The sequence below is a fragment of the Fusarium odoratissimum genome (assembly GCF_000260195.1).
Source record: "Fusarium odoratissimum NRRL 54006 unplaced genomic scaffold supercont1.8, whole genome shotgun sequence".
NCBI lineage: Eukaryota > Fungi > Ascomycota > Sordariomycetes > Hypocreales > Nectriaceae > Fusarium > Fusarium odoratissimum.
Window position 1 is genome coordinate 958,186 of NW_022158694.1, and position 25,444 is coordinate 983,629.

At 48.5% G+C, this 25,444-nt stretch overlaps 13 protein-coding genes across 14 annotated transcripts; 7 read left to right on the forward strand and 6 right to left on the reverse strand.

Moving 5' to 3' along the window:
- Positions 1–42: 42 nt before the first annotated feature.
- On the reverse strand, positions 43–2,603 carry FOIG_06129 (dynactin 6). Its single transcript, XM_031205116.1, has 2 exons — positions 1,990–2,603; positions 43–1,942 (listed from the first exon to the last, which is right to left on the reverse strand). Exons 1-2 carry the CDS (start codon positions 2,383–2,385, stop codon positions 1,754–1,756), a joined length of 585 nt encoding a protein of 194 aa, XP_031065365.1. The 5' UTR covers positions 2,386–2,603; the 3' UTR covers positions 43–1,753.
- FOIG_06130 (uncharacterized protein) lies at positions 82–1,733 on the forward strand. The gene is made up of 2 exons (XM_031205117.1): positions 82–544; positions 601–1,733. The coding sequence occupies exon 2, from the start codon at positions 604–606 to the stop codon at positions 1,441–1,443; it is 840 nt and encodes a 279-aa protein (XP_031065366.1). The 5' UTR covers positions 82–544; positions 601–603; the 3' UTR covers positions 1,444–1,733.
- Positions 2,604–2,756: 153 nt separating the features above from the next.
- FOIG_06131 (NADH-ubiquinone oxidoreductase 51 kDa subunit, mitochondrial) lies at positions 2,757–4,689 on the forward strand. Of its 2 annotated transcripts, XM_031205118.1 has the most exons (3): positions 2,757–3,170; positions 3,248–4,235; positions 4,288–4,689. In XM_031205118.1, exons 1-3 carry the CDS (start codon positions 2,868–2,870, stop codon positions 4,455–4,457), a joined length of 1,461 nt encoding a protein of 486 aa, XP_031065367.1. In that variant the 5' UTR covers positions 2,757–2,867; the 3' UTR covers positions 4,458–4,689. The 2 variants fall into 2 exon arrangements, with proteins under 2 accessions (XP_031065367.1, XP_031065368.1); XM_031205119.1 differs by having other exon boundaries at positions 2,757–4,235.
- Positions 4,690–4,728: 39 nt separating this feature from the next.
- On the forward strand, positions 4,729–6,240 carry FOIG_06132 (uncharacterized protein). The gene is made up of 2 exons (XM_031205120.1): positions 4,729–4,965; positions 5,015–6,240. The coding sequence occupies exons 1-2, from the start codon at positions 4,920–4,922 to the stop codon at positions 5,839–5,841; spliced, it is 873 nt and encodes a 290-aa protein (XP_031065369.1). The 5' UTR covers positions 4,729–4,919; the 3' UTR covers positions 5,842–6,240.
- On the reverse strand, positions 6,115–6,863 carry FOIG_06133 (uncharacterized protein; the record flags this gene model as incomplete). Its single annotated transcript, XM_031205121.1, has 2 exons — positions 6,115–6,286; positions 6,343–6,863. 2 exons carry the CDS (start codon positions 6,861–6,863, stop codon positions 6,115–6,117), a joined length of 693 nt encoding a protein of 230 aa, XP_031065370.1.
- A 584-nt stretch (positions 6,864–7,447) lies between these two features.
- Positions 7,448–9,276, reverse strand: FOIG_06134 (uncharacterized protein; the record flags this gene model as incomplete). Its single annotated transcript, XM_031205122.1, has 3 exons — positions 7,448–8,367; positions 8,421–9,057; positions 9,238–9,276. The coding sequence occupies 3 exons, from the start codon at positions 9,274–9,276 to the stop codon at positions 7,448–7,450; spliced, it is 1,596 nt and encodes a 531-aa protein (XP_031065371.1).
- A 1,521-nt stretch (positions 9,277–10,797) lies between these two features.
- FOIG_06135 (uncharacterized protein) lies at positions 10,798–14,673 on the forward strand (the record flags this gene model as incomplete). The annotated part of the gene is made up of 2 exons (XM_031205123.1): positions 10,798–11,061; positions 11,116–14,673. The coding sequence occupies 2 exons, from the start codon at positions 10,798–10,800 to the stop codon at positions 14,671–14,673; spliced, it is 3,822 nt and encodes a 1,273-aa protein (XP_031065372.1).
- A 15-nt stretch (positions 14,674–14,688) lies between these two features.
- FOIG_06136 (uncharacterized protein) lies at positions 14,689–14,898 on the forward strand (the record flags this gene model as incomplete). Its single annotated transcript, XM_031205124.1, has 1 exon — positions 14,689–14,898. One exon carries the CDS (start codon positions 14,689–14,691, stop codon positions 14,896–14,898), a length of 210 nt encoding a protein of 69 aa, XP_031065373.1.
- Positions 14,899–15,874: 976 nt separating this feature from the next.
- Positions 15,875–16,375, reverse strand: FOIG_06137 (uncharacterized protein; the record flags this gene model as incomplete). The annotated part of the gene is made up of 3 exons (XM_031205125.1): positions 15,875–16,006; positions 16,067–16,308; positions 16,363–16,375. The coding sequence occupies 3 exons, from the start codon at positions 16,373–16,375 to the stop codon at positions 15,875–15,877; spliced, it is 387 nt and encodes a 128-aa protein (XP_031065374.1).
- A 282-nt stretch (positions 16,376–16,657) lies between these two features.
- On the reverse strand, positions 16,658–18,147 carry FOIG_06138 (GPI mannosyltransferase 2). Its single transcript, XM_031205126.1, has 2 exons — positions 17,207–18,147; positions 16,658–17,160 (listed from the first exon to the last, which is right to left on the reverse strand). Exons 1-2 carry the CDS (start codon positions 18,088–18,090, stop codon positions 16,764–16,766), a joined length of 1,281 nt encoding a protein of 426 aa, XP_031065375.1. The 5' UTR covers positions 18,091–18,147; the 3' UTR covers positions 16,658–16,763.
- A 193-nt stretch (positions 18,148–18,340) lies between these two features.
- On the forward strand, positions 18,341–19,417 carry FOIG_06139 (uncharacterized protein). The gene has a single exon (XM_031205127.1). It carries the CDS (start codon positions 18,434–18,436, stop codon positions 19,337–19,339), a length of 906 nt encoding a protein of 301 aa, XP_031065376.1. The 5' UTR covers positions 18,341–18,433; the 3' UTR covers positions 19,340–19,417.
- Positions 19,295–21,184, reverse strand: FOIG_06140 (mandelate racemase). Its single transcript, XM_031205128.1, has 2 exons — positions 20,717–21,184; positions 19,295–20,659 (listed from the first exon to the last, which is right to left on the reverse strand). The coding sequence occupies exons 1-2, from the start codon at positions 20,870–20,872 to the stop codon at positions 19,463–19,465; spliced, it is 1,353 nt and encodes a 450-aa protein (XP_031065377.1). The 5' UTR covers positions 20,873–21,184; the 3' UTR covers positions 19,295–19,462.
- A 929-nt stretch (positions 21,185–22,113) lies between these two features.
- FOIG_06141 (uncharacterized protein) lies at positions 22,114–25,184 on the forward strand. Its single transcript, XM_031205129.1, has one exon. It carries the CDS (start codon positions 23,553–23,555, stop codon positions 24,840–24,842), a length of 1,290 nt encoding a protein of 429 aa, XP_031065378.1. The 5' UTR covers positions 22,114–23,552; the 3' UTR covers positions 24,843–25,184.
- Positions 25,185–25,444: the final 260 nt, after the last annotated feature.

Consider the following 25,444-nt stretch of genomic DNA (forward strand, 5'->3'; position numbering starts at 1 on the left):
GATACGATAATGCATTTTCAAAAGCCGACTTCCCCGGAATAGCTTACAACGACAGGACGTGGTGCATCCCAGGGTATCCGGAGCTCCATATAAGTGACGACGTGTCAGAGGACCCCTGATCCAGGGATATTTTTGGCGGGTACCGAATCATGCACAACTTGTCTGTCTCCCACATACCGTCGGCTGCCTTTGCCGTGGTCTGGCAGTCACCGTTTATAACGGAGCCCTGAGAGTCTTTTTATGCATGCATGCATATGATCCGAGGCTCAAGCTGAAAGTCTAACATGCATAGCCACAAACTCAGCTCACAGCCACATTCTACCTACCTTACGCAATACGCTGATATCACTGCAGTAGGACCTCAACCTCTTGGCTTTTATACAAAACCTGTTCACTTTCGCTGACCTTGTCCTCTGGACTTCTTCAATCACTATACTCAACCTCGTAGAAATTCTATAAATCCACGATACGAGCTGCTAATATCTTTTCTTGCGACGACTGACTATTAGCTACTTTACTGACGACGTCATCGCATTTACTTGTGGTCAGCTTCACTTATACACCTCTCAAACACACCTCAAGTCCTAAACCATTCAAAAGAAAATGAATCCCTCTGATGTTCCAGATGAACCTCCGCCTTCATACGCTGAGAGCCAGAACCAGCATAAGAAGCTCCCGGCACAACCACCGCCTGCAGCTGCAGCTCCACAGCCAAAAGCATCATCATCAGCATCACAAGCTCCTCCTCCTCCAACTGCCGGCCCCAGCCAACCATCGGCTGTTCCACGCCAATTCCCACCGGCGTTCAATCTCTACTATCAAGGATGGCCCAATAATTCCTATACACTTGCTGAACATCAAAACCACCCTCTCTATCTCTACTCCGCACATTCCGGCCTGAGTGATCTACCGCCAATTCTTTTACACTCTGGTCCAGACCCGTCATATTCACCTCTGGCTTCTGCAAGATTCATGTTCATGAGTGCTAGTTTCGAAGTCGAATTGCCTCCAGTGCCAGGCTCGGGAGCTCCATTGGCACGCGAAGTAGTTGAACCAGTAGGTTCACACAGTGGTCTCGGTACAGGCTATAGCTTTGCTATTGAAGTCGGACCAGGAGGCAACGGACCACGGGAGAGATTCGAGTGGAGGCGCTCACGTGGAGATGTCATAGCAAGCTTGGGTGGTCATTATTATGGCTGGAAGCTTGTGCGTATGAGCCGTGGTGCTCCTGGAGGAGGAAATATGGCGTTTGCGCCAGGCGGCTTTGAAGATAGCCGAGGAAACGAAGTTGTTGCAGCTTGGACGATGGGCGATGGAAGAAGTTTGACAAAGGTTGCGCATTTTCGATTTATGGGAACGGGCTTGACAGGACTTCTTGGAGAGAGATGGGCTATTATGGTGGTGATAACAGGGCTGGCCTTATTTCACAGAGACCGAAGATGACAGTCTTGACTCTTCTCGAAAAGGCACGACTTATATCTCGGTCTTGATTTATGTACCATATACCCTCTCTAGGCAATACTAATATTTTAATATGAGCTACAGGCATTTTCGCACTCTACCCGTTGTGATGGGATTGCTATTCGGTGTTGTATGATGCTCCTGAGGTGTAACTACACTTTATGGAGAATGTGTCTGTAGATTCTTTGTGATCAATATGGTGATAGAACAAAGGAGTATCGCCAAAAGGAGACCCGCCGAGCGGAATCGTATTTATAATGAGGTCGTTCAAAAGAGTATATCAATGGGTATCTTATTTAAATTTGTCGGCGTTACTGGGTATCATTTTTCGCAGGACTGCGAGCTGTTTCATTAAGGCAATCTTCCTCTGATCAGCAAGGTTACGTCGATCGATTCGTCTTGTCCCGTTCGAGAAGACGACAGTGTTGTCAGGCAATATTGTTCCAGGGGCAATCTTTGTCATCTGCGTAATAGTGCAGTTCTAGATATTGTCAGCTCCTGATCACGAAGATGGGGTTTCATATCTACCTTGCCGATCCTAGCACCACTTCCGATAGTTGACCCAGCGTGAACTACCGTACCCTCGCCGATCTCGGTATTGCCAGCTTCAATAATACTGCCTGCCTCGATTGTAACAAAGTCTGCCAGCACGATGCCACCACGTTGCGCAGTATCAGGGTCGACAGGGCGAGTTCCCAGGTGTGTTCGTTCGTGAATGAGACATCGTCGCCCGATAAGAATAGATCCGGAGTTTGACTCAAACTTTGATCGAGGGTGTACTACCGTTTCTGATTGTATCGTGATCGAGTGTGTTCCTTGGAGAATCGCATTGTCGGAGATGGTCAGGGAGTCTGAGAAATGGACGGGGGGCCTAGGACCACTGCGATCGATAGCGGGAAGAATGGAATGTCTTTTACTAGACATGATGAATGTGACTCAAGTTATCATTGCATAGATATCAATGTGCTAGGGTTGGTCATTTCTCATCAACACGGCGGAGGAAGCCGAGACGAAGCTTGTATACAAAGCCCACGATACTCGAGTTGGTGTTGCGACACCGCAGATGGAGTCCGTCGAATAGAAACACTTCCTTGACTGCTTACGTGATGCAACGCTACCAGGATCTATGACTCCAGGATATCGGTTGGAGGCAAATCGGGGGCGAAGGGCAATTGATGCGCTTAACAGAAATGATAAGAAGGACTTGTGTTAGTATGTGAGAATTGGTGTGGAGTAAAGTCCTGGCTAACTCGGGTGGCTGAATAATCGCGTAATGGATTGGCCAATCACTAGCCCGCTATTTCTGAACGGCCTGGTCACGAAATGGATCTCGCCCAGGAAACTTGAAGTGCCGCAACCTGACGTTCAACCATCTCCAAACCGCCACCCGACAACGATCGAGCACAATGCTGTCCACGAGAACGGCGCCCAAGAAGGCCGTCGGCCTCTCACGGACCGCCGTGAGGGGTCTGGCTACTGTCCAGGACGGCGCCCCGAAGCGAACATACGGTGGTCTACGAGACCAGGATCGCATTTTCCAGAACCTCTATAACCGATATCCCGTAGACCTCAAGAGTGCTAGGAAGATGGGCGATTGGCACAAGACCAAGGAGATTATTCTCAAGGGACACGATTGGATCATTAGCGAGGTCAAGGCCTCCGGTCTTCGAGGACGAGGTGGTGCTGGTTTCCCCTCGGGTCTCAAATGGGTAGGTTTCTCCAAGATTGGTTTTACGGGTCAAGAGACCGAACCAGCATCAATTGTCTCTAACCCAACGCTCTGTAGTCTTTCATGAACTTCAAGGACTGGGACAAGGACACCAAGCCCCGTTACCTCGTCGTCAATGCCGATGAGGGTGAGCCCGGAACCTGCAAGGACCGCGAGATTATGCGAAAGGACCCACACAAGCTCATCGAGGGATGTCTTATTTCTGGCCGAGCCATGAACGCAACCGCCGCCTATATCTACATCCGTGGTGAATTCGTCGAGGAGGCTGCTGTTCTCCAGCGAGCCATCAACGAGGCTTACGCCGCCGGCCTGATCGGAAAGAACGCCTGTGACTCCGGCTACGACTTCGATGTTTACCTGCACCGAGGTGCTGGTGCCTACGTCTGTGGTGAGGAGACTTCTCTTATTGAGTCTCTGGAGGGCAAGCCTGGAAAGCCTCGTCTTAAGCCTCCGTTCCCTGCTGCCGTCGGTCTTTTCGGATGCCCTTCAACTGTTACCAACGTCGAGACTGTTGCCGTTGCCCCTACTATCTGCCGACGAGGAGGAAGCTGGTTTGCTGGCTTCGGCCGTGAGCGAAACCAGGGTACCAAGTTGTTCTGTATCTCTGGCCATGTCAACAACCCCTGCACTGTTGAGGAGGAGATGTCCATCCCTCTGCGTGAGCTGATTGACAAGCACTGTGGTGGTGTTCGAGGTGGATGGGATAACCTTTTGGCTGTCATCCCCGGTGGTTCCTCTACTCCTGTTCTCCCCAAGCACGTCTGTGATGACCAACTGATGGACTTCGATGCCCTCAAGGACAGCCAGTCTGGTCTTGGTACTGCTGCTGTTATCGTTATGGATAAGAGCACCGATATTGTCCGAGCTATCAGCCGCCTCAGCCACTTCTACCGCCACGAGAGTTGCGGCCAGTGCACACCTTGCCGAGAGGGTAGCAAGTGGACAGAGCAGATGATGAAGCGATTTGAGAAGGGTCAGGCCCGTGAGCGTGAGATTGACATGCTCCAGGAGCTCACCAAGCAGGTTGAGGGTCACACTATTTGCGGTAAGTTCTCATATCAACCACCCATCTATAACGCTGTACTAATGATGCTTAGCTCTGGGAGAGGCCTTCGCCTGGCCTATTCAGGGTCTTATCCGACACTTCCGACCTGAGCTTGAGGCTCGCATCCAGAAGTTCTCTCAGGAGCATGGTGGTGAGGCCCTTGCTGGTGGATGGAACCATAATGCCAGAGCCCAAGGCAAGTTGGTGTCTCCCGGTCAATAATTGGTATCTTGAGTAGAAAAGGGTATGGAGAGGAAAGAATTAAGCTTGACGTGTCTTGCATCGTACTTGTGCATAACTACAACTATTAGGTAGATGCCATGTGTTATATTTACTTATTGTTCAATGGGAGTAAGAGTTGGTTAAGTAAACTATGTCTGTCTGCGCGACTCATCTTCATGTCAACATAGAAACAGCTTAGATGCATATGAGAATATTGTATCATTCACTCATATTCAAGTCGCTTCAAATTGCCGTATTCATATACGTGGATGTAAGGATCCACTATCATTGAACTACTGGCTGGCCCCATCAACACCGCCTATTCAACAAACAACCTAACCACCAGGGGTCAATGATTTGTAATTTTCTGTTCATTTGCATTAGACGTATATAAATTCGTGGCATAAATCTCGAGTTCTTTCAATTTGTATCTTACACCTCTGTCTTGGTAGACTAGCAGTTATGGTGGGAACATATGAGCATTTTGTTGCCTTTGGCACTGATCTTGGTATTTCTCTCACAAATCCTTGCAAGACACACTAACTAACTATTCTCAGTCGGCATCGAGCGAATCCTCCGTGGTTTTCAAGCGATATGCTCTCTTCTAGTTTGGTACCCGGCTCTGTTTGCTCTCGTCCAGCCTAAGGTCTCATCAACATTATCTCTCCGTGCTTTGGGCAGCCAGATCAACGTCTCCAGACGCTTCATTCGGTTCTTCCGCTTTTTAGACACTTTCCGCGCAGGATGGCTCGTCTACGTCGCTCAAGGCGATAAGAGCCTTGATATATGGCTCGATATCATTAGCAAGACTTGCTTCGGCATGTTCGGCATGATGGAGACTCTGACCCTCCTTGATCTCTGCGGCATCGAGAACCTCCGTGTCTTTAGTCCTGAGAAGTTCCAGGAGATTGATTACCAGTCACAACTTTTCTGGTTCGCTGGATTGTACACTTCTGTTCTTGTCACGGTTATCAGACTGTATCAATTAGTCGCTGGCACTCCTGCCTCTGTCAAACGCGAGACTGTCAGCATCAGCTCTACTGAGAAGCCAGCCGAGCTTATCACTACAGAGAAGGAGACTGCCGTTCTCTCTGAAAAGATGACCAAGGATGATCTCGACAAGGAGCGTGAGCGTCTCAAGAGCATCGTCAATAAACGCAAGACCGAGAGACGTGCTTGGATCAAGAAGTTTAAGAGGGAGGGCTACGTTCTCCTCCGCACTCTCGTGTCTGATCTCCTTGATATGCTTCTTCCTACCACTACGGTTGGCTGGGTCAAGCTTGAGCCTGGCCTGGTTAGTTTGGCCATGTTCTTCACCACCTTTACTACAGGCCAGGCTGTATGGGAGAGGGTTGGACAGAATCTTCAACGACAGAAGCAGTAGAGGATGGAGGTGAACAGCAATGTTCAATTCGTATCTCACGTTATGCTACTCGAAAGCTATCTATACCGTCTGTCACTGTGACAGCAAAATACACTTTACTCATAGACTACATCATATGCACTTTTCCAGCTGGATATTGTTCTCAGAACATTACCGTAACGGGCTAATCCATGGTCTTCCTGGCCCCAGTCTTTTGTACTAGATGCTACCCTCAGACGAAAGAGATAGAAGGGCAGGTAGTGGGTTTCTTTAGCAAAGTTCCGATTTGGTCTTTCAGACCTCAGAAGCCATCGAGTCGCGGGGCTCAGAAACTTCGTCTCGGAAGACATCGAGGTCGGGAATCGAGTACAGGTAGTCCTGCTCGTCCTCGCCCCTGTAGACAACGATCTTCATCTTGCGGAAAAGACTGATCAGGTTGAGGACAGCAATGGCCGACTGCATGATCCTGTCATACACTATTAGCATCACTTGAATGACCGAAACCATTAGTCGTATACTTACACAACAGTAAGACTCAGACCCGAAACATTTGCGTGATGATACCAGTTATATGTAATGAAGGACAGAACACTGGGCCCGATGAAGAAAAGACCGAAAGAAAAGTCGATAGCGCTGACAAGATAAGTCCAGGCTCCACGGCTTGTGCGTGAGGCGAGCGAAGTCGTGCCAATGGTGCAGAAAAAGTTTCCGATCTTGAGGTCGAACTTGTTGCTCTTCCTGCCGGGGAGGAGGCTCTTGAAGACGCGGGACGCATGCCACATAACCAAGAAAATTCCACCCATCGCGAACGCGGCGGCTGATCCTGGGGAGGCCAGGGGCATGCAGATAAAAACTACATCGGTGATGACGATAGGGACAACCATCAATCGTAACAACATAATAGGCGAGAAAGCGAGTCTGAATACGGGCGTCTTTCCATTGTCTCTATCCTCCCGCTCAGATGGTGACAGCAGCGCAGCTGCAGGGTCCTCTCTGGGTAGAGGCTCATAGGAAGGCTGTCCTGACTGGTTCTTGGCCGCCATATTGAAGTATCGATGAGTGATCCGTGAGTTTTATGTTCAGCCTTGTAAGTTGTGATACTGGTGTCTCATGGCGGACAGCTCAGTACTTATACAATGACACTGTGATGGCACCCACAGGGGCATGATGTGACAAAATAAAAGCAAAATCATATCCTATCTAGGAAACCGCCGCGGTTACTCTGGTCTTTTGCAGAGGTCTAGCGCATGGAGCGAAGGATCATGTTTCGTGCGTGCCTGGCACAGCCTTAAAGCTACATGGTCCGAGTTTCCATGGCAATGGCTGCACTAACAGTACTATTTTCGCTCGTCTATTCGCCAGGGCTGACGCAGAAAACATGCAGTTGGTTGTCATGACTGTTTCGGGTTCATTTGTGGATCAGAGGTTGCGTAAGCCTTTGCTTGAATTGGGTCCAGAACTCCAACATGCCATCAAAAAGACCAAAACTTGGGGGAAGTATTATCCCATCTGGCCGTTTGAGCAATGAGATGTCGTGAGAATTGCCGATCTGGTTGATCCAGGTCAATGCGGAAGATTTCCAAAACATGGTTGAGATAGCCGCCGCAAGGCTTTCTTAGCTTGGCTTTTATCGCCTACCCTTGATGAGAAAGCGTCCAGTCTCAACCTGCATCTTCCACCCGTCTTGGAGGAGAGCTGCAGCTACAGCTTGTCTCAGCTGTGACACACCACCAGCACTATGGCGGCCGAGTCCAGTTATGACAGTAAACGGCTGCTGTCGAGCCTTATCAGACCGAAACTCTCCTAAGCCAGCCCACCAGGACTGGACTCTCTCGCGAGCAATGCTCACACCAGACTGCACGTTAACGCCGTGTAAGTCAATCGAAGTTGATGTGCTTTGCTTATCAACGAGTAGATTTGCCGCCGTTGACGTAGCATGCATTTCGTATCGAGCCTGCTCTCGTGCCCTTTCAGAATAATAACCTGCTGCCTGTCGATAGAGTGGATTAGAGGCACCACGTCGATTTAAGGATGCTGCCGAAGCGGCTGCTTCACGTTTGGCTCGATTGTATTGGCTGGCTCTCTCAGCAGCTTGCGCGTACGCTGACGAGCCGACGGGAAAGCTCGTGCTTCCTGAGACGGGCCGGGCTAGCTTGGATTTGCCTCGCGTAACTGTCTCGAATCCTTCGATGTCCTCTACAGGCAGTGGCGTCAGTTGATAACTGACCTCAAGCTTCTGGGTCCAGGGATTCTTGACGAAATGTTTGCTAACAAGCGCCGCGATGTCGTCTGATTCTTGCGATATGGAGTCCGTAACCTGAACGATTGTCGACATAAACTTCTCTGGGACATTTTGATACTTTTGGGCCAGCTCCTGTGCATATTTCTTGCCCTCTTTATCGTGGGTTTCGATGCCTTGTGACATGTATCGATGCAAGATCTCAACTGCAGCGGCACCACTCGCACAGCGTTTGTTGTAGTAGATCTCGGAGACTACTTCAAAAGGTAAGTCCAGCCTGTCTGCTAGATATGCGATCTCGTCCTGGCCTACGTCGGACAGTTAGTTATCACATTCTGGTAAATGATTGGTTAGAACATACGCTTCAACTCTTTTAGGTCATCGGGGGATGGAGAGGCAGTTCCGCTGCTGGATGATGGTGTTTCGCTTCCGAGAGCTTTCTTGCCCTTCTTCTTGTTCCTTTTTTTCTTCTTCCCGGCGGCTTCGTCAGGCTCAAAGAATCCATTAATGCCCTTCTGCTCTTGCCCTGTTGATTTAAGATACTGGATGTTCAGTAGGTCATCGAGCGCAGTCTGCACATCACCATTTGCCTTTTTCAGTGAGTGTTTAATGTCAAATTCCTTGAGCTCGCTAAACATGCTTTGGAGGAGAAGAACTTTATTCTCCTCGCTATCATCATCGAATGAAGTAAGTCTGGGTATGGAGTAGGTTGTGTTTGCTGTCGATGCGGTTTGATCGCTGGCGGAAGTGGTATCTGTGTCGTGAGCACGAGAGGCCTGCTGGCTGCTTGTCTCAACTGTACTCTCGTCGCCATTCACATCTTCAGGCATATTCGAGATGCCACTTGGGTTGAATCCAGTTGCTTCTTCTGTTGTGACATGCTGGGCAAGGTCTTCTAAGACAGTCTGAGCTGACTTATACTGGGAAGCTTCTGTGAGATCATGGTCGCTGGCGATGGCAACTACGAGGGCTTCGTCCAGGAGCGACCTGAATTTTTCCTGTAACATCATATGTTAGAATGAAGCCTGCTGTCTATGACAGTGCATGAACACGATATTATATCTCATAGTCATTCTCACGATATCTTGGTGCCATACTGGCTCGAAAGTTCGCTTGTATGACTCGGCAACTAGATATATACGCGCTGAAATCATCATAACAATAATAAATGAACATACCACCAGCTTCTGCACAAGCTCTTCTGAGGTTTCCGGCATCTTGGGGGAGGGATAGTGTTGTGATATCTGTTATGGCTGGTTCCAGAATAAAGCATGGTACTTTATAAGATCCTACAGGTAATAAGAGAAACTATGTCGCTAGGCCTTCAGAGGCTTCCCGTGCTTTATATAATGACGTTGCGAAATTGAAAGGCCGAATGACGCACAGAAAGATTGAAAGAGTCATGGTGTTTTCAGGGCTCTTGAGCGAAGGTGGAGTTAGTGAAGTTGCTTAACCGTATCACGTGCCATGATAACGAGCCTTTAGGTTGCAAAATTGTAAATACAATACAGTTAATGGGTAGTGCAAGACCTAAAGCCTTTAGGTTTATTGAGGGCATTCACAACTGAATTTACCTTTGGGTCTGTTGATTAACTTTACACGGGCCTGTGTTGGGTGGAAAATTGGGGATGCCTGAGCGAGAATGTCTCATGGTTCATATCTTATGGTAGGACCAACTTGGCTGCTTTTGTGATTAGGCTTAGACGATATTAATGGAAGTTGTTTATCTGGCTGGCAGAGTCTTAACTTATGGTGGTCTTCTGTACTACTGCGTTGATTTTTGTCTGAGTTGAACCATTGGAATCGGAGCAATTAGTGTTACCTAAGTACCTATAGGTTCTTCCAAGTTTCTAGGTCAATGAGTAGGATTAGGATTAAGCAATATATTATATGATATGCTCTCTTAGGCACATATAGTGGTTGGTGTCTGAGAAAAGGGCGGTACATTTTTGCAGTTCTGCTGCTGATATCGATCTTCGTGCATGGGGACAGACGGATACGACTCTTGGACTGCCCTTGACACCTATAGAAACCTTGCACCTACGAATAGACTTAAGGACCCTACTTAGAAGCCAAACCTTACCGACCATGATTTCAATAATTGCTACCTCTATATTACACGAAAGATCAATAAATGTATCAAATTCATCTTTTTGTCTCTAGGGTAGTCAAACTCCGAATGAATCATTGACTGTAGCTCATGCGATGGCTAAGCTCAACCCCGGCCTCTAACCCCGGCCTCTTAGACCACAAGGACCACTAAGTTAATCACGCTAGCGAATTAGAGGCAGGCCTAGCCCACAGAAACCAATGACGCAGGTCGGCCGTGACCTCTGCAGCGCCCGCCATCGGGGCCCCATCCAAGCTTTCCATTGTACCCGTCACCGAGCTACCTGCTACGGTTACGGCTGCTGCTGCTGCTGCTGCGCTACGACATCACCATCTGCCTCCAAGTCTGAACCTGCAACCGTTTCGGTTGCGCCTACTTTGTCGACGCGTCGTCTTTAGAGTTTCACCTCCACTTGAGTCACGTTGCTCAATTTCTAAACTTCAATTCTACAATCTATTATGATTGCTTTTCGAACATCTTAACTACCATCATCATCCCACGCTTATCGTCGCATCGTACCTGTCGTACGTCAACTTGAGAGCGATATCAACACCAGACTTCGATCGCGACCAAGTAGGCCTACGACTCCATACATATCCCCCGCCGCGTGCGGCTCCCTCACTTCGAGATGCATCAACGCATCGTGCCTCAGCTTGGAGCTGTGGCTGCGCTTCTTGCTGGCCTCGGCTTTGCTGAGCAGTATACTCCGAAACATGAAGCTGGACGATGCGCCTTCCGCGGCCACTGTGGAAAGCAGAGTTTTTTCGGCAAAGAACTTCCCTGTGTCGACAATGGTTTGGCCGAAGATCCCGACGAAGAGCTTCGTAACGAACTCGTCGAACTTTGTGGCCAAAAATGGAAGACCGGACCTGTTTGCTGTAGCCTGGATCAAGTGAGCATATCCCATGAACCTTCATGCTACCTCATACTAATATGCGATACATAGATCAAAGCACTCAAGTCCGAGCTCGGTACACCAAGTACACTCATTGGGTCTTGTCCAGCTTGCAAAGACAACTTCTTCAACCTCTTTTGTACATTCACATGTTCTCCGGACCAGTCTCTCTTTATCAATGTTACCGACTCTGCCCCCAAGAATGGCAAGAAGCTCGTAACAGAGCTCGACCAGCTCATTTCAGAGAAATATGGCTCTGGTTTCTATGACAGTTGCAAAGAAGTCAAGTTTGGCGGCGCAAACAGCAAGGCGATGGACTTGATTGGTGGTGGTGCTAAGAACTATACCGAGATGCTGAAGTTCCTTGGAGACAAGAAACCTCTCGTCGGTTCTCCTTTCCAGATCAACTTTCCGACTGATTACAGCGACCGCGACCTCCATCCATTGGACATGACACCGAAGAAATGCAATGATGAGGACCCCGATTACCGCTGCGTATGTGTCGACTGCCCTGGTGTCTGCCCGAAGCTCCCAGACGTCAAAGACTCCAAGTCTTGCAGAGTCGGTCTTTTGCCTTGCCTCTCATTTGCTTCCATCTTCGTGTATAGCGTTTTGTTGTTAACTCTGATACTCGCCGTCTTTGGCCACATCGCATATAAAAAGTATTCTCAGCATCGTGTTGAAAGGACAAGACTGTTGCATGAATCCTCGCATAGCGATGATGAAGACGAAGGTGGTCCGGTTGACACGGAGGCGATGCGTGAGCGCCCAACTAAGAGATACTGGGTCAACGACAAGTGTGACAAGGCCTTCTATCAGCTCGGTCACATTGCAGCTCGATTCCCTGGGTGGTGCATCGGCCTAAGCCTGCTCTTCGTTGCCATCCTTAGTGTTGGATTGTTCCGTTTTGACCTAGAGAAGGAACCTGCCCGCCTTTGGGTGAGCCCCTCTTCTGCTGCTGCACAAGAGAAGGCCTACTTCGATAGCAACTTTGGACCCTTCTACCGTGCTGAAAAGGTCTTCCTTGTGAACGATACCGATCCCTCTGGACCAGGACCTGTTCTAACTTATGATACACTGAAATGGTGGATTGAAGTTGAGGAGAGCGTTAAGAAGATCGAAAGCCCTGTCTATGGAAAATACTTCCAGGATCTCTGCTTCAAACCTTCCAACGATGCTTGCGTTGTGCAGTCTGTTTCAGCTTACTGGCACGCCAAGGGTGGATTTGACCCCAAGTATTGGAAAGAGGACCTCCGCGCATGCGCCAAGAGCCCCGTGGATTGTCGACCAGACTTTGGGCAACCCATCGAGCCCAACATGATCTTTGGTGGTTACGACGACGATGTGGTTGACGCCCATGCTATCACTGTGACCTGGGTTGTTAACAACGCTCAAGAGGGAACTGATGCCCTTGCAAGGGCTGTTGATTGGGAAAACTCCCTCCGCGACCGACTCCTCGAGGTCCAACAAGAAGCCAAGGAACGTGGCCTTCGCTTGTCTTTCAATACTGAGATTAGTCTCGAGCAGGAACTTAACAAGTCGACCAACACAGACGCAAAGATTATCGTCATCAGTTACATCGTCATGTTCGTTTACGCTTGCATGGCGCTTGGAACTCCTCTCAAGCATATCTTCCGCAATCCTGCTGTGCTTTTAGTTGAGTCCAAGGTAACGCTTGGTCTCGTGGGAATTCTTATTGTCCTCATGTCGATTGCTGCTTCTATTGGGTTCTTCTCATGGGTTGGTCTAAAAGCTACACTCATCATTGTTGAAGTAATTCCCTTTATTGTTCTGGCTGTTGGCGTGGACAACATTTTCCTGATTGTCCATGAACTCGAGAGAGTTAATGTCAGCTTTCCTGACCAAATGGTTGAGGAGCGAGTTGCAAGAGCCCTGGGCCGTATGGGACCCTCCATTCTCTTCTCTGCTCTCACAGAAACCGTCGCATTTGCTCTCGGCACCGCCGTTGGCATGCCGGCTGTTAGGAATTTCGCTGCTTACGCTGCGGGTGCTGTCCTGGTCAACGCCGTGCTTCAAATGACCATGTTCGTCTCCTTCCTTTCCCTTAACCAGATGCGGGTTGAAGACCATCGTTGTGAACTGTGGCCCTGGTGGCAGATCACTAAGGCTAGAATCCACCTTAATGGGGCCAACAGTTTTGCTCAGGGAGGTAGCCGTGGCTCAGATATGGCCGAAGAGAGCTTGCTGCAGGTCTTCATCAAGAACACATATGCTCCACGACTTCTTGGCAAGAAGGTCAAGCTTGCTGTTGTCACAATTTTCCTTGGGCTCTTTGCAGGTGGACTAGCACTTTTGCCCAAGATCCAACTCGGCCTTGATCAGCGAGTTGCTATCCCTGATGGTTCTTACCTGATCCCCTACTTTAATGACTTATACGAGTATCTGGAGACAGGACCCCCAGTGTATTTCGTGACCCGCGAAGTTGATGCCTCCAAGCGAGAACAGCAGCAAGAGATTTGCTCGAGATTCACGACTTGCCAGGACCTTTCTCTTACGAACACACTTGAGCTCGAACGACAGAGATCAGATATTTCTTATATCTCTTCACCTGCCGCCAGTTGGATTGACGACTTCTTCCTCTGGTTGAATCCCATTTATGACCAGTGCTGTGTGGAGCATGGCCAAACCTGCTTTGCTGATCGCAAGCCAGCTTGGAATACCACACTCTACGGCATGCCTGAGGATGAAGAATTCATTCATTATCTCAAGAAGTTCCTTTCAAGTCCTACTGGCGATGAATGCCCTCTCGCTGGCCAGGCCGCGTATGGCCAGGCTGTTGTTCTTAATGATAAAGGCAACCATGTCAAGTCCACACACTTCAGAACCATGCATACTCCTCTGAGAAGCCAGGAAGATTTTATCGCTGCATACTCTGCGGCTCGCCGCATCGCTTCCGATATCAAAGACAGAACAGGCGCGGATGTTTTCCCCTACAGCGTCTTCTACATCTTCTTTGACCAATATCTTAGCATTGTACCGTTAACAGCTGTATTGTTGTGTGCCGCTGTTGGCATAATCTTTGCTGTTGCGACCGTCCTCTTGGGTTCGTTGCTTACGGCAGCTGTGGTCTCTGTCACAGTTGTGATGAGCGTTGTAGACATCATGGGTAGCATGGCACTGTTCAACGTGTCTCTGAACGCTGTTTCTCTGGTCAACCTCATCATTTGCGTCGGTATCTCTGTTGAGTTCTGTGCTCATATCGCCCGCGCGTTCATGTATCCTTCCCGCACAGTGATGGAAGGCAATTGCAATGCCTTCCGTGGTCGCGATGCCCGGGCTTGGACTGCTCTTGTTAACGTCGGAGGATCTGTCTTTTCGGGCATCACCGTCACGAAGCTTCTGGGTGTCTCTGTACTCGCCTTCACGCGATCAAAGATCTTCGAGATCTATTACTTCCGAGTTTGGCTGTCTCTTGTCATTTTCGCCGCCCTCCATGCCCTAGTCTTTTTGCCCGTTGCGCTAAGCATTGCTGGAGGTCAGGGCTATGTCGACCCAGAGAGTGAAGGAACTGCTGCACAAGACTTGACCGATAGGAGATGGCGAGCTATTAGGATTAATGATAACAGTGACTCGGAGGAAGAGTCTTAGTATGAGCGCCTCTTTATGCGACCCAGGATTTCCACAGGCCCTCAAAGTGCGGAAAGCTCTACACAGAGCAAGGCAAGGAACACCGCATTACCAACTGTCCGAGAACAAGATGAAGAGGAGGAAGAAGAAGGACAAGAAAGCAACGGAGGACCCTCTGGAAGTTCCGGATCTAGGCCATCTGTGGAGCAGCGACCTCACAACGACGGAAGACGCAACACGACTTAAACGATCTATTTTATGAACAATTTTGGAATCACCAAGATCAGAGAGTCGTATGCTTAGAACTAGGTGCTTGTCTTGAAGTTGTCCCACATGCCAAAATGCGAGCGCAAAGATTAATGGAACACTCGTGCTTGACATCTTAAAGCGTACTAAGGGCTTGTACTTGAGGCCTTGGTTTCATTGTTGGGTAGAGTCAGCGAATGGGTGAATTAACATACAAACACGGTGCATTGTCTTCTGGGTGTTTAAAGGCGTTGTCGTTATTGGTTTCATGTAGATGGTAACAGGCTCTACAGCGACCAGAACAGTTTTTCTATATAAAAAAATAATACAAGCGTTTCATGAAATTGCCTATTAGCCTAATAACACGAGCCACCTTGGCATCCCATGCGACATGTCTTGGTCTCATGACAACTATTCAATAGATAAGTATCATTTTCTAGTTTCCAGTGGCCTTATTGATAATTTTGAGTTGCTCCCGTTCTTTTTGAGTGTAGCTATGGCTATTTACTTTGACTACGAATAGTTATAAAACCTCATTACTAGAATTTGATAATTGTTGGAGCCATCCTTGGATGTAGGGCCGAAGACTTTGTTTGAATCAGGGGCGAAACGATCTTTAAGTAGCCCAAGTGTCTTGGTCACTAGAATGAAAAAAAAAAAGGCCTTAATAATGAGAGCTGGATGGTTATGCATATAATATTGGAATTTACTGGCGAGAACATGATTTGGGCCGCACTCTGTCATGAATTATATATCAAAAGACTGTTATTCTGCTTCTGCCCATAGCAATGAGTCGAGATATATACTTGAAACCGCCCAAAAAGATACATTCCTTGGTATGACGAAGACACGGGCTTCTTATCCAGCTCTTCTCAAGTGACCCATTCGCTAAGTCCTTATCACGACTTTATGATCGATGATAAATTAAAAAAGTGCAACCCTATTGCCATGATCTCTAGGGATGATGCAATAGGCTTTATCCAGAAGAAGGTTGGCATGCTCTACTCGCTTGGTTGTGAACAATAGCCTGCAGGTCGCCCCAACGGGCTCTCAAGCTCAGCAAAGTAGTCTTAACAGTAGAGCTGAAGCCGGGTGTTGCCTCAAGGGGCTGCATTCTTGTTAGAAAGGAGTGTTGTAAATGTAAATGTGAGTGTGAGTGAAAACTTACAGGGGAAATGGTCTTGGCTGTGTCCTGTTCTTGTTCCTCAACCTCTTCGGTCTCAACCAACATTTCAATACAGTTGCAAATTCCGTTGTCAGGAGTTGTATCAGGAGGCTGAGACGGGGGAGGGGGAGGACCGGAAGTTAAGGGAGGGGGAGTCGGTGGGGGAGTGAGCAGCCCAAGGATAATATGTGCAGTGGAGGAAGATCCATTGGATCGATGCTCTGGTTGCTGATCTGGCTGTTGTCCTGGTGGTTGCTGGTCAGACTTTACATGTCTCCGAATAATGATCATCAACTTACCTGTCGCTGACATAATGGGAGTTGGTTGGGGGAAAAGCAGAGAAGCCTTGATAGAGTGAGTATGTGTAAGTGTAACTGGTAGCGACGAATATGAGAACTGATGGATCTTTAAAAGATGGAAGAGAAAAGACAATTAAGATGCGATATCATGTCTTTATGTAGACAGAAATAGAGATTTAATATTCACCAACAACAGAACGACCCCCTTTGTTGCCTCAACATGCACCATATGTCTCTTATTAACATGAGAGAATGAAAGTATGACGATATAAAACTTTGATAATTTCAATTCTATTTTTATTTCACTATCATGTCGAATCCCATTGAGCTGCCCGACCGCCGAATCAGGCTCTAGAAAAAAACAGCTCAACTCAAGAACAGAAAGTATATACACCACTGCCTCAGGCAGGCGGCAAAAAGGATGCAAAGAGACCCCCTTGGATCATGGCATACGTACTGATAAACATGATTATCCCATAACCCAAATTCTGTCTTTGCCTATCCATGAGGCATGAAGCGACCCACCAATACCACACGGGGTAGGCGGATGATATACGACTGATGATCTGGACGTGATAGTTTGTGATAGCCAAGACGGCGAGAAGAGTTTGCACAGCAGCTAGAGTTCTTACGAGCAGCCTGCACTGTTCGTCTGTGCCAGAAATCATGGCTCGAAGACCTCGGGAAGGTTCTCGCATGACCTCTGTTCCTGATTTGATGAGGATTGTGAGCATGGGAGCTGCAAGGAGGAAGAGAGGAATTTGGTTGGGTGTCCAGTATCTGAGGAAGCCAACGTTCCTGTTTATGTTAGTTGCCACTATTTAATTTGCTTCTGACAACATACCAGTATTCTTCTTGGACAAATGTGTAGATACTTGGGAGAGGGCGTGTACACCAAGGGCGTTGTTCTCCATTATCCTGCACATTGCAATACCTCATCCACGCCAGAATCTGAGGCGCAGCAAAACCAACTGCAACGAACAGCCCGCCAATAACAGGTGCAACTAGCCTTAGAGCTTTGGAGAAGGTGAACCCGCCAAGAAGTGCTGTGAGGCCTTTGATAGCTTCCACCGCAAAGAGAACACCACCAAAGAGTCCATTGCTTCGAAAGATACAGGAAACCCCATATAACAGCCCTGCTCCAATGACGGAAACATTGCGCCTCAGTGAGTCGGGGCTGGCTTTCAGACTCAAGGCAAAAAGAAGATTGCCAACAAAGGACAAGCATGCAAATGTGCTCTCTGCATACGGTGCTGAAAGGAAGAGGCCGCCAGGTGAAAGAATATGCACGGCCGCAGCCAAATATGCAAGTTTCCGATCATTGCATAGCACAATAGTGAGCTGGTACAGCGATAGAACAGCAATAATGTGAGAAACGTGTGAGATGGCAATCGCAATAATGGCATCCCAGCCCTCAAGTCCAAATAACTCATTAATGCCACGTACAACGGCTGGCAGTCCAATGCCAAACGCCCACTCCTGCTCATACACTTTGCCCTTCACCGCATCATGCATGAAATACAGCGCGTCCCATCTCGTCAGACGAGTAGCGAGAGCAGGAACAGGTGTTGCTGGGCCATAGACGATGTTGAAGAAGAGAGATGTTGAAGTATCGTAGTCTGGGCCTACAGACGCGCCGAGAGCGATGGCGAGGAGAAGACCCTTCCAAGCAGTGAAGGCGGCTGTTAGAGAAGATATTGGGTTTGTTTCGTGGTTAAGGAGACCCATTTTGAGTAGAGGGTTGAATGAGCGTGTGAAGTTGGTGATGTGAGGTTGAGGTGAAGGGGTGCGTTACGTGGGGCAGAATATAGTGACACGTTCGCTAACGAGACCTTATAGAAGTGGTGAGATCAACACAGCACAACGAATGGCTTATGTGTGTGAGAAGACCAGAGAACAATTTTGACTGAGAAATTCAATATTTAAGATTCAATATTGTAAGAAAACGAAATAGTAGGAAACATTATTGCCCGGTGGCCCTTTAACTCATCTCATTCACTGGCAAGGTCTGTCACTTCTCATAGGCCTTCATCAATCCATCAATCCATCAACCAACCTCACTTAACCACATATGCACACTCAATTAATATCAACATCAACAAAAATGTCAGCAGAAAATGCCACAAGAAATTTGTCTCGCCCCAGACGAGGAGAATTTCCATCACTGGTAACCATTCCTCCTCTCGTCTCACCTCATAGACTCACAATCATCGTCCTTCACGGCCGTGGCTTCAACGCACAGAAGTTCCACTCACCACTTCTTGCATCTCCTTCTCCCGATCCATCAATATCGTTTCGCCAATCGCTTCCGCATGCTCGCTTCGTGTTCCCGACCGCGCCTCTAGCGCGGGCTACGAAGTATCGCCGTTCACTTATTCACCAATGGTATGAAGGAACTGGTGACTGGGAGCCCGAGGCGCGTGGGAACATGCGACCAAGTATTGAGTACATCCATAAGTTATTGGAAGATGAGATAGAAAGGTTGAGGGGGGATGCAGGAAAAGTAGTGTTGATTGGTTTCAGTCAAGGCGGTGCAATGGCGTTGATGAGTTGGTTGCTTTGGGAGGGTCGGAGTCTGGGCGCTGTGGTTATAATGAGTGGTTTCATGCCCTTGGCTGAGAGTTTAATGGTGGATAATATGGGCGGCGACATATCAGAAGACGGACTGTTCGAAAGGGATAGTGAAGAGGAAGCAAAAAGTCCCCTACAAAGGGCAATCGACGAGCTTCGTGAAGAGGCAGAGCTTAGCCCTGCACCACTAATGACCTGTTTCCCTTTCCTGAACACTTCCGTGTTCATGGGACATGGTAAAAAAGACGAGGATGTTGAGTATTGTCACGGACTAAGCGCTGCCAAATGCTTGGAGCGCATGGGAGTAGAAGTCGAGTTAAAGACTTACCCAGACTTGGAGCATTGGTACTGTCCTGGAGAACTCGGAGATATAACACAATTCATAAATCAGCAGCTAGGCTTATAAACAATTAACATCATAGAGAGGCCTGTTAGATTTGATAACTCATAAATTCATGATATTCCGCTTATGGAGGCATTTCAGATACACAGCACCAGGTCCTTTTATCCAACCCTTTTCAACCACCCATTAAATCTTCTCACCATCGAGAATAACCTTGGCCTCATCTGAAGTCCACCAACTCACACCTTTCTCACCAGGGTAGCTAAATCGATCCATGCTCTCAGGCTTCATCTCAACACTGTATCCAGGCTCAACAGGGGTGGTGTAGTAACCGTCCTTGATAACAGATGGGTGGAAGAAGTGCTCGTGGAGGTGGTCCACATACTCAAGAACAGACAGCTTTCCAGAGACAACAACGTAGTCGATGGTGCTCAGGTGCTGTGTGTACTCAGGAAGACCAACACCGCCGGAGTGAGGAACAATAGGCACACCAAACTTCTTGGCCATGAGGAGGACAGCAAGGACCTCGTTGACACCGCCCATACGGCAGGCGTCGATCTGACACACATCGATGGCACCGGTCTGGAGGAGTTGCTTGAAGATAACACGGTTCTGGCACATCTCACCAGTAGCGACACCAATGCCATAAGGCTTAAGGGCATCGCGAACGGCCTTGTGACCGAGGACATCATCGGGGGATGTAGGCTCCTCGATGAACCAAGGCTTGAAGTCGGCGAGCTGCTTCATGTACTCAATGGCCTCAGGAACAGACCAAACCTGGTTGGCATCTGTCATGAGAACGTTGCCCTTGTCATAACCAATGACCTCACGAGCAATACCCAGACGCTTGCGGTCGCGCTCAATGTCACCACCGACCTTGACCTTGAAGTGTCTGTATCCAGCGTTGAGAGTCTCCTGAAGCAGACTCTTCATCTTATCCTCCCCGTATCCAAGCCAGCCAGCGCTCGTTGTGTAAGCGGGCACAGCGCGGTTGTTAAGAGCCTCTTCGAGACGCTTAGCCTTGGTAGGCTCCTGCTCCTTAAGCATAGCGACAGCCTCCTCGGGGGTGATAGCATCGGTGATGTAACGGAAGTCAATGCAGCTGACGAACTCCTCAGGGCTCATGTCAGCGACGATGCGCCAGACGGGCTTGTTGAGGGTCTTGGCCCAGAGATCCCAGACAGCGTTGACGACGGCACCGAGAGCCAGGTGGATGACACCCTTCTCGGGACCGATCCATCGGAGCTGACTGTCGTTGACGAGATGTCGCCATGTCTGGCCCCAGTTTGCGACGAGGGAGGAGAGGGTCCTGCCCTTGAGACGCTCGGCGACGTGGTTGATGGCAGCGCAGACGATGTCGTTTCCACGGCCGATAGTGAAGGTCTATACCAAGTCAGTCAGCTACGATTGAGATGGTCTCTGAAGGAATTGAGTACTGACCATTCCGTGGCCGGTGTATTCAGAGTCTGTCTCGAGGATGCAGTAGGCGGAGGAATAGTTGCCAGCAGCGTTCATGGCATCGGAGCCAGTTCCGTCGAGAGAAGTAGGAAAGCGAACATCTCGAGTCTTCCAGCCGGTAATTGTGATTTCACCCATGATTGCGGTTTATTTTGTAGATTCGTAAGGCAATTGTTGAAGTTATCGAGTATGAGAGAGCTCAGTGAAGCATGAGGGACACACTTGAGGTGGGGTGAGCTCCGAACGCGGGGGAGGGGGAGGTTTCAATAGTGAGGAGTTATGATGAGAAGATCACGACGAGGAAGAAGAAGAAGAAGAAATATAAAGTCGTTAAGATTATAATGAATCAATTGAGGCTAAATAGAGACACAGGCCGGGAACGTCATGTTTTATAGCTTCTCCCTTTCGCTGGTCCCTTTTTTTTACTCCTCCCACAGACTCTCTCATGAGACCTCATCCATTGTCACGATGTGGGGTAAAAGAAGAGTCGAGATGCCATGACGACCAATTCTTCTGCGTCTGATTGATGGAATAACGGGACCCGCTCACTGGAAACCCCCATGAAAGTGAATTTGTATATCATGAGAAGCTATCCGCCGGCATGTTCTTGCCGATAAACATGCTTGGGTTTGGGTCTGGAGAGGGGAGAGTTGTAGATTTGGGGGTGGGTTTGGGGGGAGCATTTGTTAGGAGGATATCATCAAGGACTTGATCTACAGTAAGGTCTTGGTGTTGTAAGAAGTACTCATGGTTCAGCGCCTAAGAGCAGTAGACCCCCGCGACCCGCCCCCGCGCAGTAATTGACCTGGTATGAACGGTCTCGGTCTTCCCCCCCGCAGGCAGAATATCCATTATAAAGAGCACGTAGCTATAGGCACTAAGGTATTCAATGTGCTCCATCTCTCCTAGTGGAAATGAGACTGGCTTGAGGGGAAAATAAACCTCGTGACTGAAGTTTATGCTAATGGAGGTTTTAGTGCCTCGCCAAAAAAATCAAAAAATCCATTTAAATTATTATCCGATGTTGAGTTTTGACCCCACGATGTGTCCCCGCGATCCGATCCGAGTACCCCTCACTAACATGGGATCCAATGCGCACAGAGAAAGTCTGTTAACAAGTCAGTTCAACTAAAAGCATTAACTGAATTCCTCAAATTCGTTAAAAATACCCGACGGATAATTAAGCTTCTTTAAAATGATAACTATGGTCTTTTTGAGATTTCAGAAATCCCTCTTATATCATACCATGTCTTGACCGTTTCTTCAATGGGCACGAGAACCATTTCACTTCCCCAACCACCTGAGTAAATTAACTGCATACAGTATCCGTCACCGTCTGCTGGCCATACAGACACTGTATTTCTTTGACTTTTGACTCTGAAGAAGCCTTCTCTCGTTTATCCCGTCGTAAAGACAGAGGTTCTTCATAAAAGGAACCGCCGACGGCCTTATTCTACTCCCTAACGCTCAGTGTCTTGTTGATCAATGACGATTAGGATATTCAAGACCGAAGAGAAACATTTGCGTTCACAACAAATTATTGTCAAAAAAAAGTCTGCGAAGAGAGGCAGCCGGCTTCTACCACAGCCAGCACCCTCATGCATATCTAACTCGCGTACATGAACTTACTCGCAATGACATTGCCACAACTGATGGGATGGCTTCAGAATAACAGCCCATCGACACAAGAGACACGTCTTTTTAACCCCTCACAATGAGTAAATGGGCTCAGACCTCAGTAAGGGTCTTTGATCGATACAGTACGATAGAGGCACACATGACATGACATCAGCTCAAGCTGGATTCAATCACACGCGACGCGGCAGGGCCATACGGATAACAACCGTTTTGGCACTAGGAAGTAGCCTAGTGCGAAGCCTGAGCCTGTGAGGGTGTTGCGGCAGCTGTAAGGCGTTTCTACAGCGCACTCAAGTATGTCTGTCTGTCAGTCGGGTCGGGTGACAGGGCCAGACAGGGAAGGGTCCTGATTATCAGTTGCTGGTGTGGGCTTCACCGCTGCAGAGGCGGGTGGTCCGAGGTTGTTCTCGTCAGATTCTGGAAGAGTTAGAGTCGAGAGGGTGAATCTTGTTTTGGTGCCAACGACCACAATGATCAAGTTGAGTACCGCGGATCAGTTTCCTTTAAGAGGATACAGTACACCCTCGTCTCGGTTACCAGCTGTAGCTGTATCTTTCCGGGCCATCCAATGCCTGTAGTCCAGCCCTGTCAAGCCTGTTGGAGTCTGTTCTGTTCCTGTTGATGCCAGAAAAGTTGCAGGTTGCAGGTTGCAGAATCCCAGTTTTTGATCATCCCTGCCTATCCCCAACCCTTTTTTCTTCCCTTCGACCCATGACGTGGAGTATCCCATCCACCTCGTGGTGCTCTTGATTGGACTTCCACTCTAACCTGCAGCTTGGAAGCCACTTTGGGCCAGGGAAGCGGTAAGGCCTTGACTGTGTCTCTCGGCTTTACTACGTACATAATTACGACTGACTTACCTTACCTTGACTGAACTCTCTCTGCCTGTCTTGTCTGCTGCAGCTTGCACGATTTCGCATTTGCTTTTTCCTACACATCTTCGTCATATAACATACCTCACATATCTCTCCCATGTTTGTCTCCCATGGCTGCGAAATCCCCAGAATTCACCAACCAACGTGACCAATATCAACCAAGATACGCGTAACACACGAGTTTTAATTCACCTCAAATTCTCACCCAAGCGCCCTTGACGACGATCCACGCTTATCACTCACCTTGCATTTTAAATGCTACATCCTGAAACCGCGGCTCTCAACATCAATTTTCACCGCCCGTCATGGAGAACACTCTCGCACGAAGTCACAGTTTGAAGCCTCCCAGGCGCAAACTCCAAAAACCTGACCCGAAACTCAAAAGCCTCAACAAAGCTAAGCGCGGTTCTACCGACTCGACCATGTCTAGCCTCAGCCCTCAGAGCAGTATGTCTTCACCGTCGCAACGACAAATTCAGAACGGCGCTCCCGATTTGAGCGATTCAAAATGGGATCATTATCTTCGACCAAAGACCGTTTTTGTGCCCTCATTTTCAGAGCCGGAGGACCATCTTCAGCCAGAGATCAATTCACCATATGAACCGCCTCAGCAACAGCACCATCAGTACCAACACGAACCTGAATCCGAGCCACCGAGGGCATTCTTCAGTCCTCCACCACGGAGACAATCTTCTCAGCGCCAAATCCCAGAATTTCACCATTTGACCCTCCAGGATCATCATGCGCGGCCATCATTGGACAGCTCTTCTCTCCCTTCGACCGCATCAACTACCTCGACATCATCTATCATGCGACGCCAGGCCAAGACACCAGTCTTTCGAATAGGACAACTAGAGCAACATGCACTTGCGCGCAAGGCGAAGGATGTGCCAGAGAAGACGTCAAGCGTTGAATTGATCGCTGATCAGTATAACGCTGTTCTTGAGTCGAGAGATGGCCCACCAGCGCTGGACTCACAGTTACCATCACGAGCATCGACATATTCATTCGACGACACCCCTCTTCAGATATCTCCCCACGGAGCCAAGCGACAAAGTTTACGGTCATCAAATACGTATTCATCTATGACGGCTATACCCCGTCAGCTGAGACCCAGACTCAGGTCAGCAGCGACTCACGATACGAATGTGGCTGCCGTTGAAGGAGACACTATTTACTTCAAGCCATATTCATTCTCACCACCACCATCTCCCGATCAGACCCCCGGAACACCACGAGGTTCTTGGACAGATGAATTTCGACCACCTTCATCATCAGGGCACTCATTCCAGGAAAACATCAGCCTTCAAATAGCGCTCGATCTACTCACTAGCGAATTATCATCGGTTGTGTCAGGCCGACCACAGCGAAACGGACAAGATACTGCAGCACTGCAGGTTTGGGTTATGATCGAGGCGTACGAGAGACTACGCGATCAACTAACACGGCAACAATCATCAAACGCAGAGGCACAAAAAGTGGCAACCATGTTCGACTGCTGGTTGGCCTCCCTTTACTCGATCCATTCCTCCCTCACAGAGAGCACACTGCCCAGTCCCACAGAATATGCAGGACTAGAAGAAGATTTGGATTAGACTTGAGACAGACATGATGTACACGAGGATATGTGTACGCAAATAACGAACATTATGGTAACTGGCGTTATGGGCGCGGCCAGAGGGAATAACCTGGCATTGGTTAGGATAGGATAGGACAGGACAGGGCAAAAGCGGCTGGAGCTGCGGATAGGATTGGATGGGAGATACCTGGAGGAACTTGTTTTTTTTTAGTTACTGCACTTTGAATTTACCTTGATCAATGAGTTTGATGCTTATCATTGCATGTGAATGAGTTGTGATTGAAGACCATCAGCACTGCCACGTTGAAAAGTGTAGATCATTGAGCTAAGAACAGGAACCAGGAGCCAAGGGTCAAAAATAGATTTCATGATGATCTTGACGTTTGGGTTGCATTAAGTTGATTGTGGCAAGTTGACGATGCTGATTGAGAACCGGATTTTTGAAAGGAGTAAATGATCTTCCAGGCGTACACGGACACATTTACAGGTATCGATACCTCGACGATAATGGTAACTACCTACCTAGAGCTTCGAATACAGTATAAGGCCAATCCATTAAGAATTGGCTTAGCTAGTAAGTGGGCTATACTTCGCTTGTGCTGAGTTAGGTAAACTTTA

Coding starts and splice junctions, on each gene's coding strand:
- FOIG_06139 (XM_031205127.1), top strand. CDS start 18,434: ATGCACACTCAATTAATATCAACATCAACAAAAATGTCAGCAGAAAAT.
- FOIG_06132 (XM_031205120.1), top strand. CDS start 4,920: ATGGTGGGAACATATGAGCATTTTGTTGCCTTTGGCACTGATCTTG. Junction 4,966..5,014: donor TGCCTTTGGCACTGATCTTG/GTATTTCTCTCA, acceptor AACTATTCTCAG/TCGGCATCGAGCGAATCCTC.
- FOIG_06131 (XM_031205118.1), top strand. CDS start 2,868: ATGCTGTCCACGAGAACGGCGCCCAAGAAGGCCGTCGGCCTCTCACGG. Junction 3,171..3,247: donor TCCCCTCGGGTCTCAAATGG/GTAGGTTTCTCC, acceptor AACGCTCTGTAG/TCTTTCATGAACTTCAAGGA. Junction 4,236..4,287: donor TGAGGGTCACACTATTTGCG/GTAAGTTCTCAT, acceptor AATGATGCTTAG/CTCTGGGAGAGGCCTTCGCC.
- FOIG_06140 (XM_031205128.1), bottom strand. CDS start 20,872: ATGGGTGAAATCACAATTACCGGCTGGAAGACTCGAGATGTTCGCTTT. Junction 20,660..20,716: donor AATACACCGGCCACGGAATG/GTCAGTACTCAA, acceptor GACTTGGTATAG/ACCTTCACTATCGGCCGTGG.
- FOIG_06129 (XM_031205116.1), bottom strand. CDS start 2,385: ATGTCTAGTAAAAGACATTCCATTCTTCCCGCTATCGATCGCAGTGGT. Junction 1,943..1,989: donor GTGGTGCTAGGATCGGCAAG/GTAGATATGAAA, acceptor GACAATATCTAG/AACTGCACTATTACGCAGAT.
- FOIG_06138 (XM_031205126.1), bottom strand. CDS start 18,090: ATGGGTCTCCTTAACCACGAAACAAACCCAATATCTTCTCTAACAGCC. Junction 17,161..17,206: donor TTTGTCCAAGAAGAATACTG/GTATGTTGTCAG, acceptor TAACATAAACAG/GAACGTTGGCTTCCTCAGAT.
- FOIG_06130 (XM_031205117.1), top strand. CDS start 604: ATGAATCCCTCTGATGTTCCAGATGAACCTCCGCCTTCATACGCTGAG.
- FOIG_06141 (XM_031205129.1), top strand. CDS start 23,553: ATGGAGAACACTCTCGCACGAAGTCACAGTTTGAAGCCTCCCAGGCGC.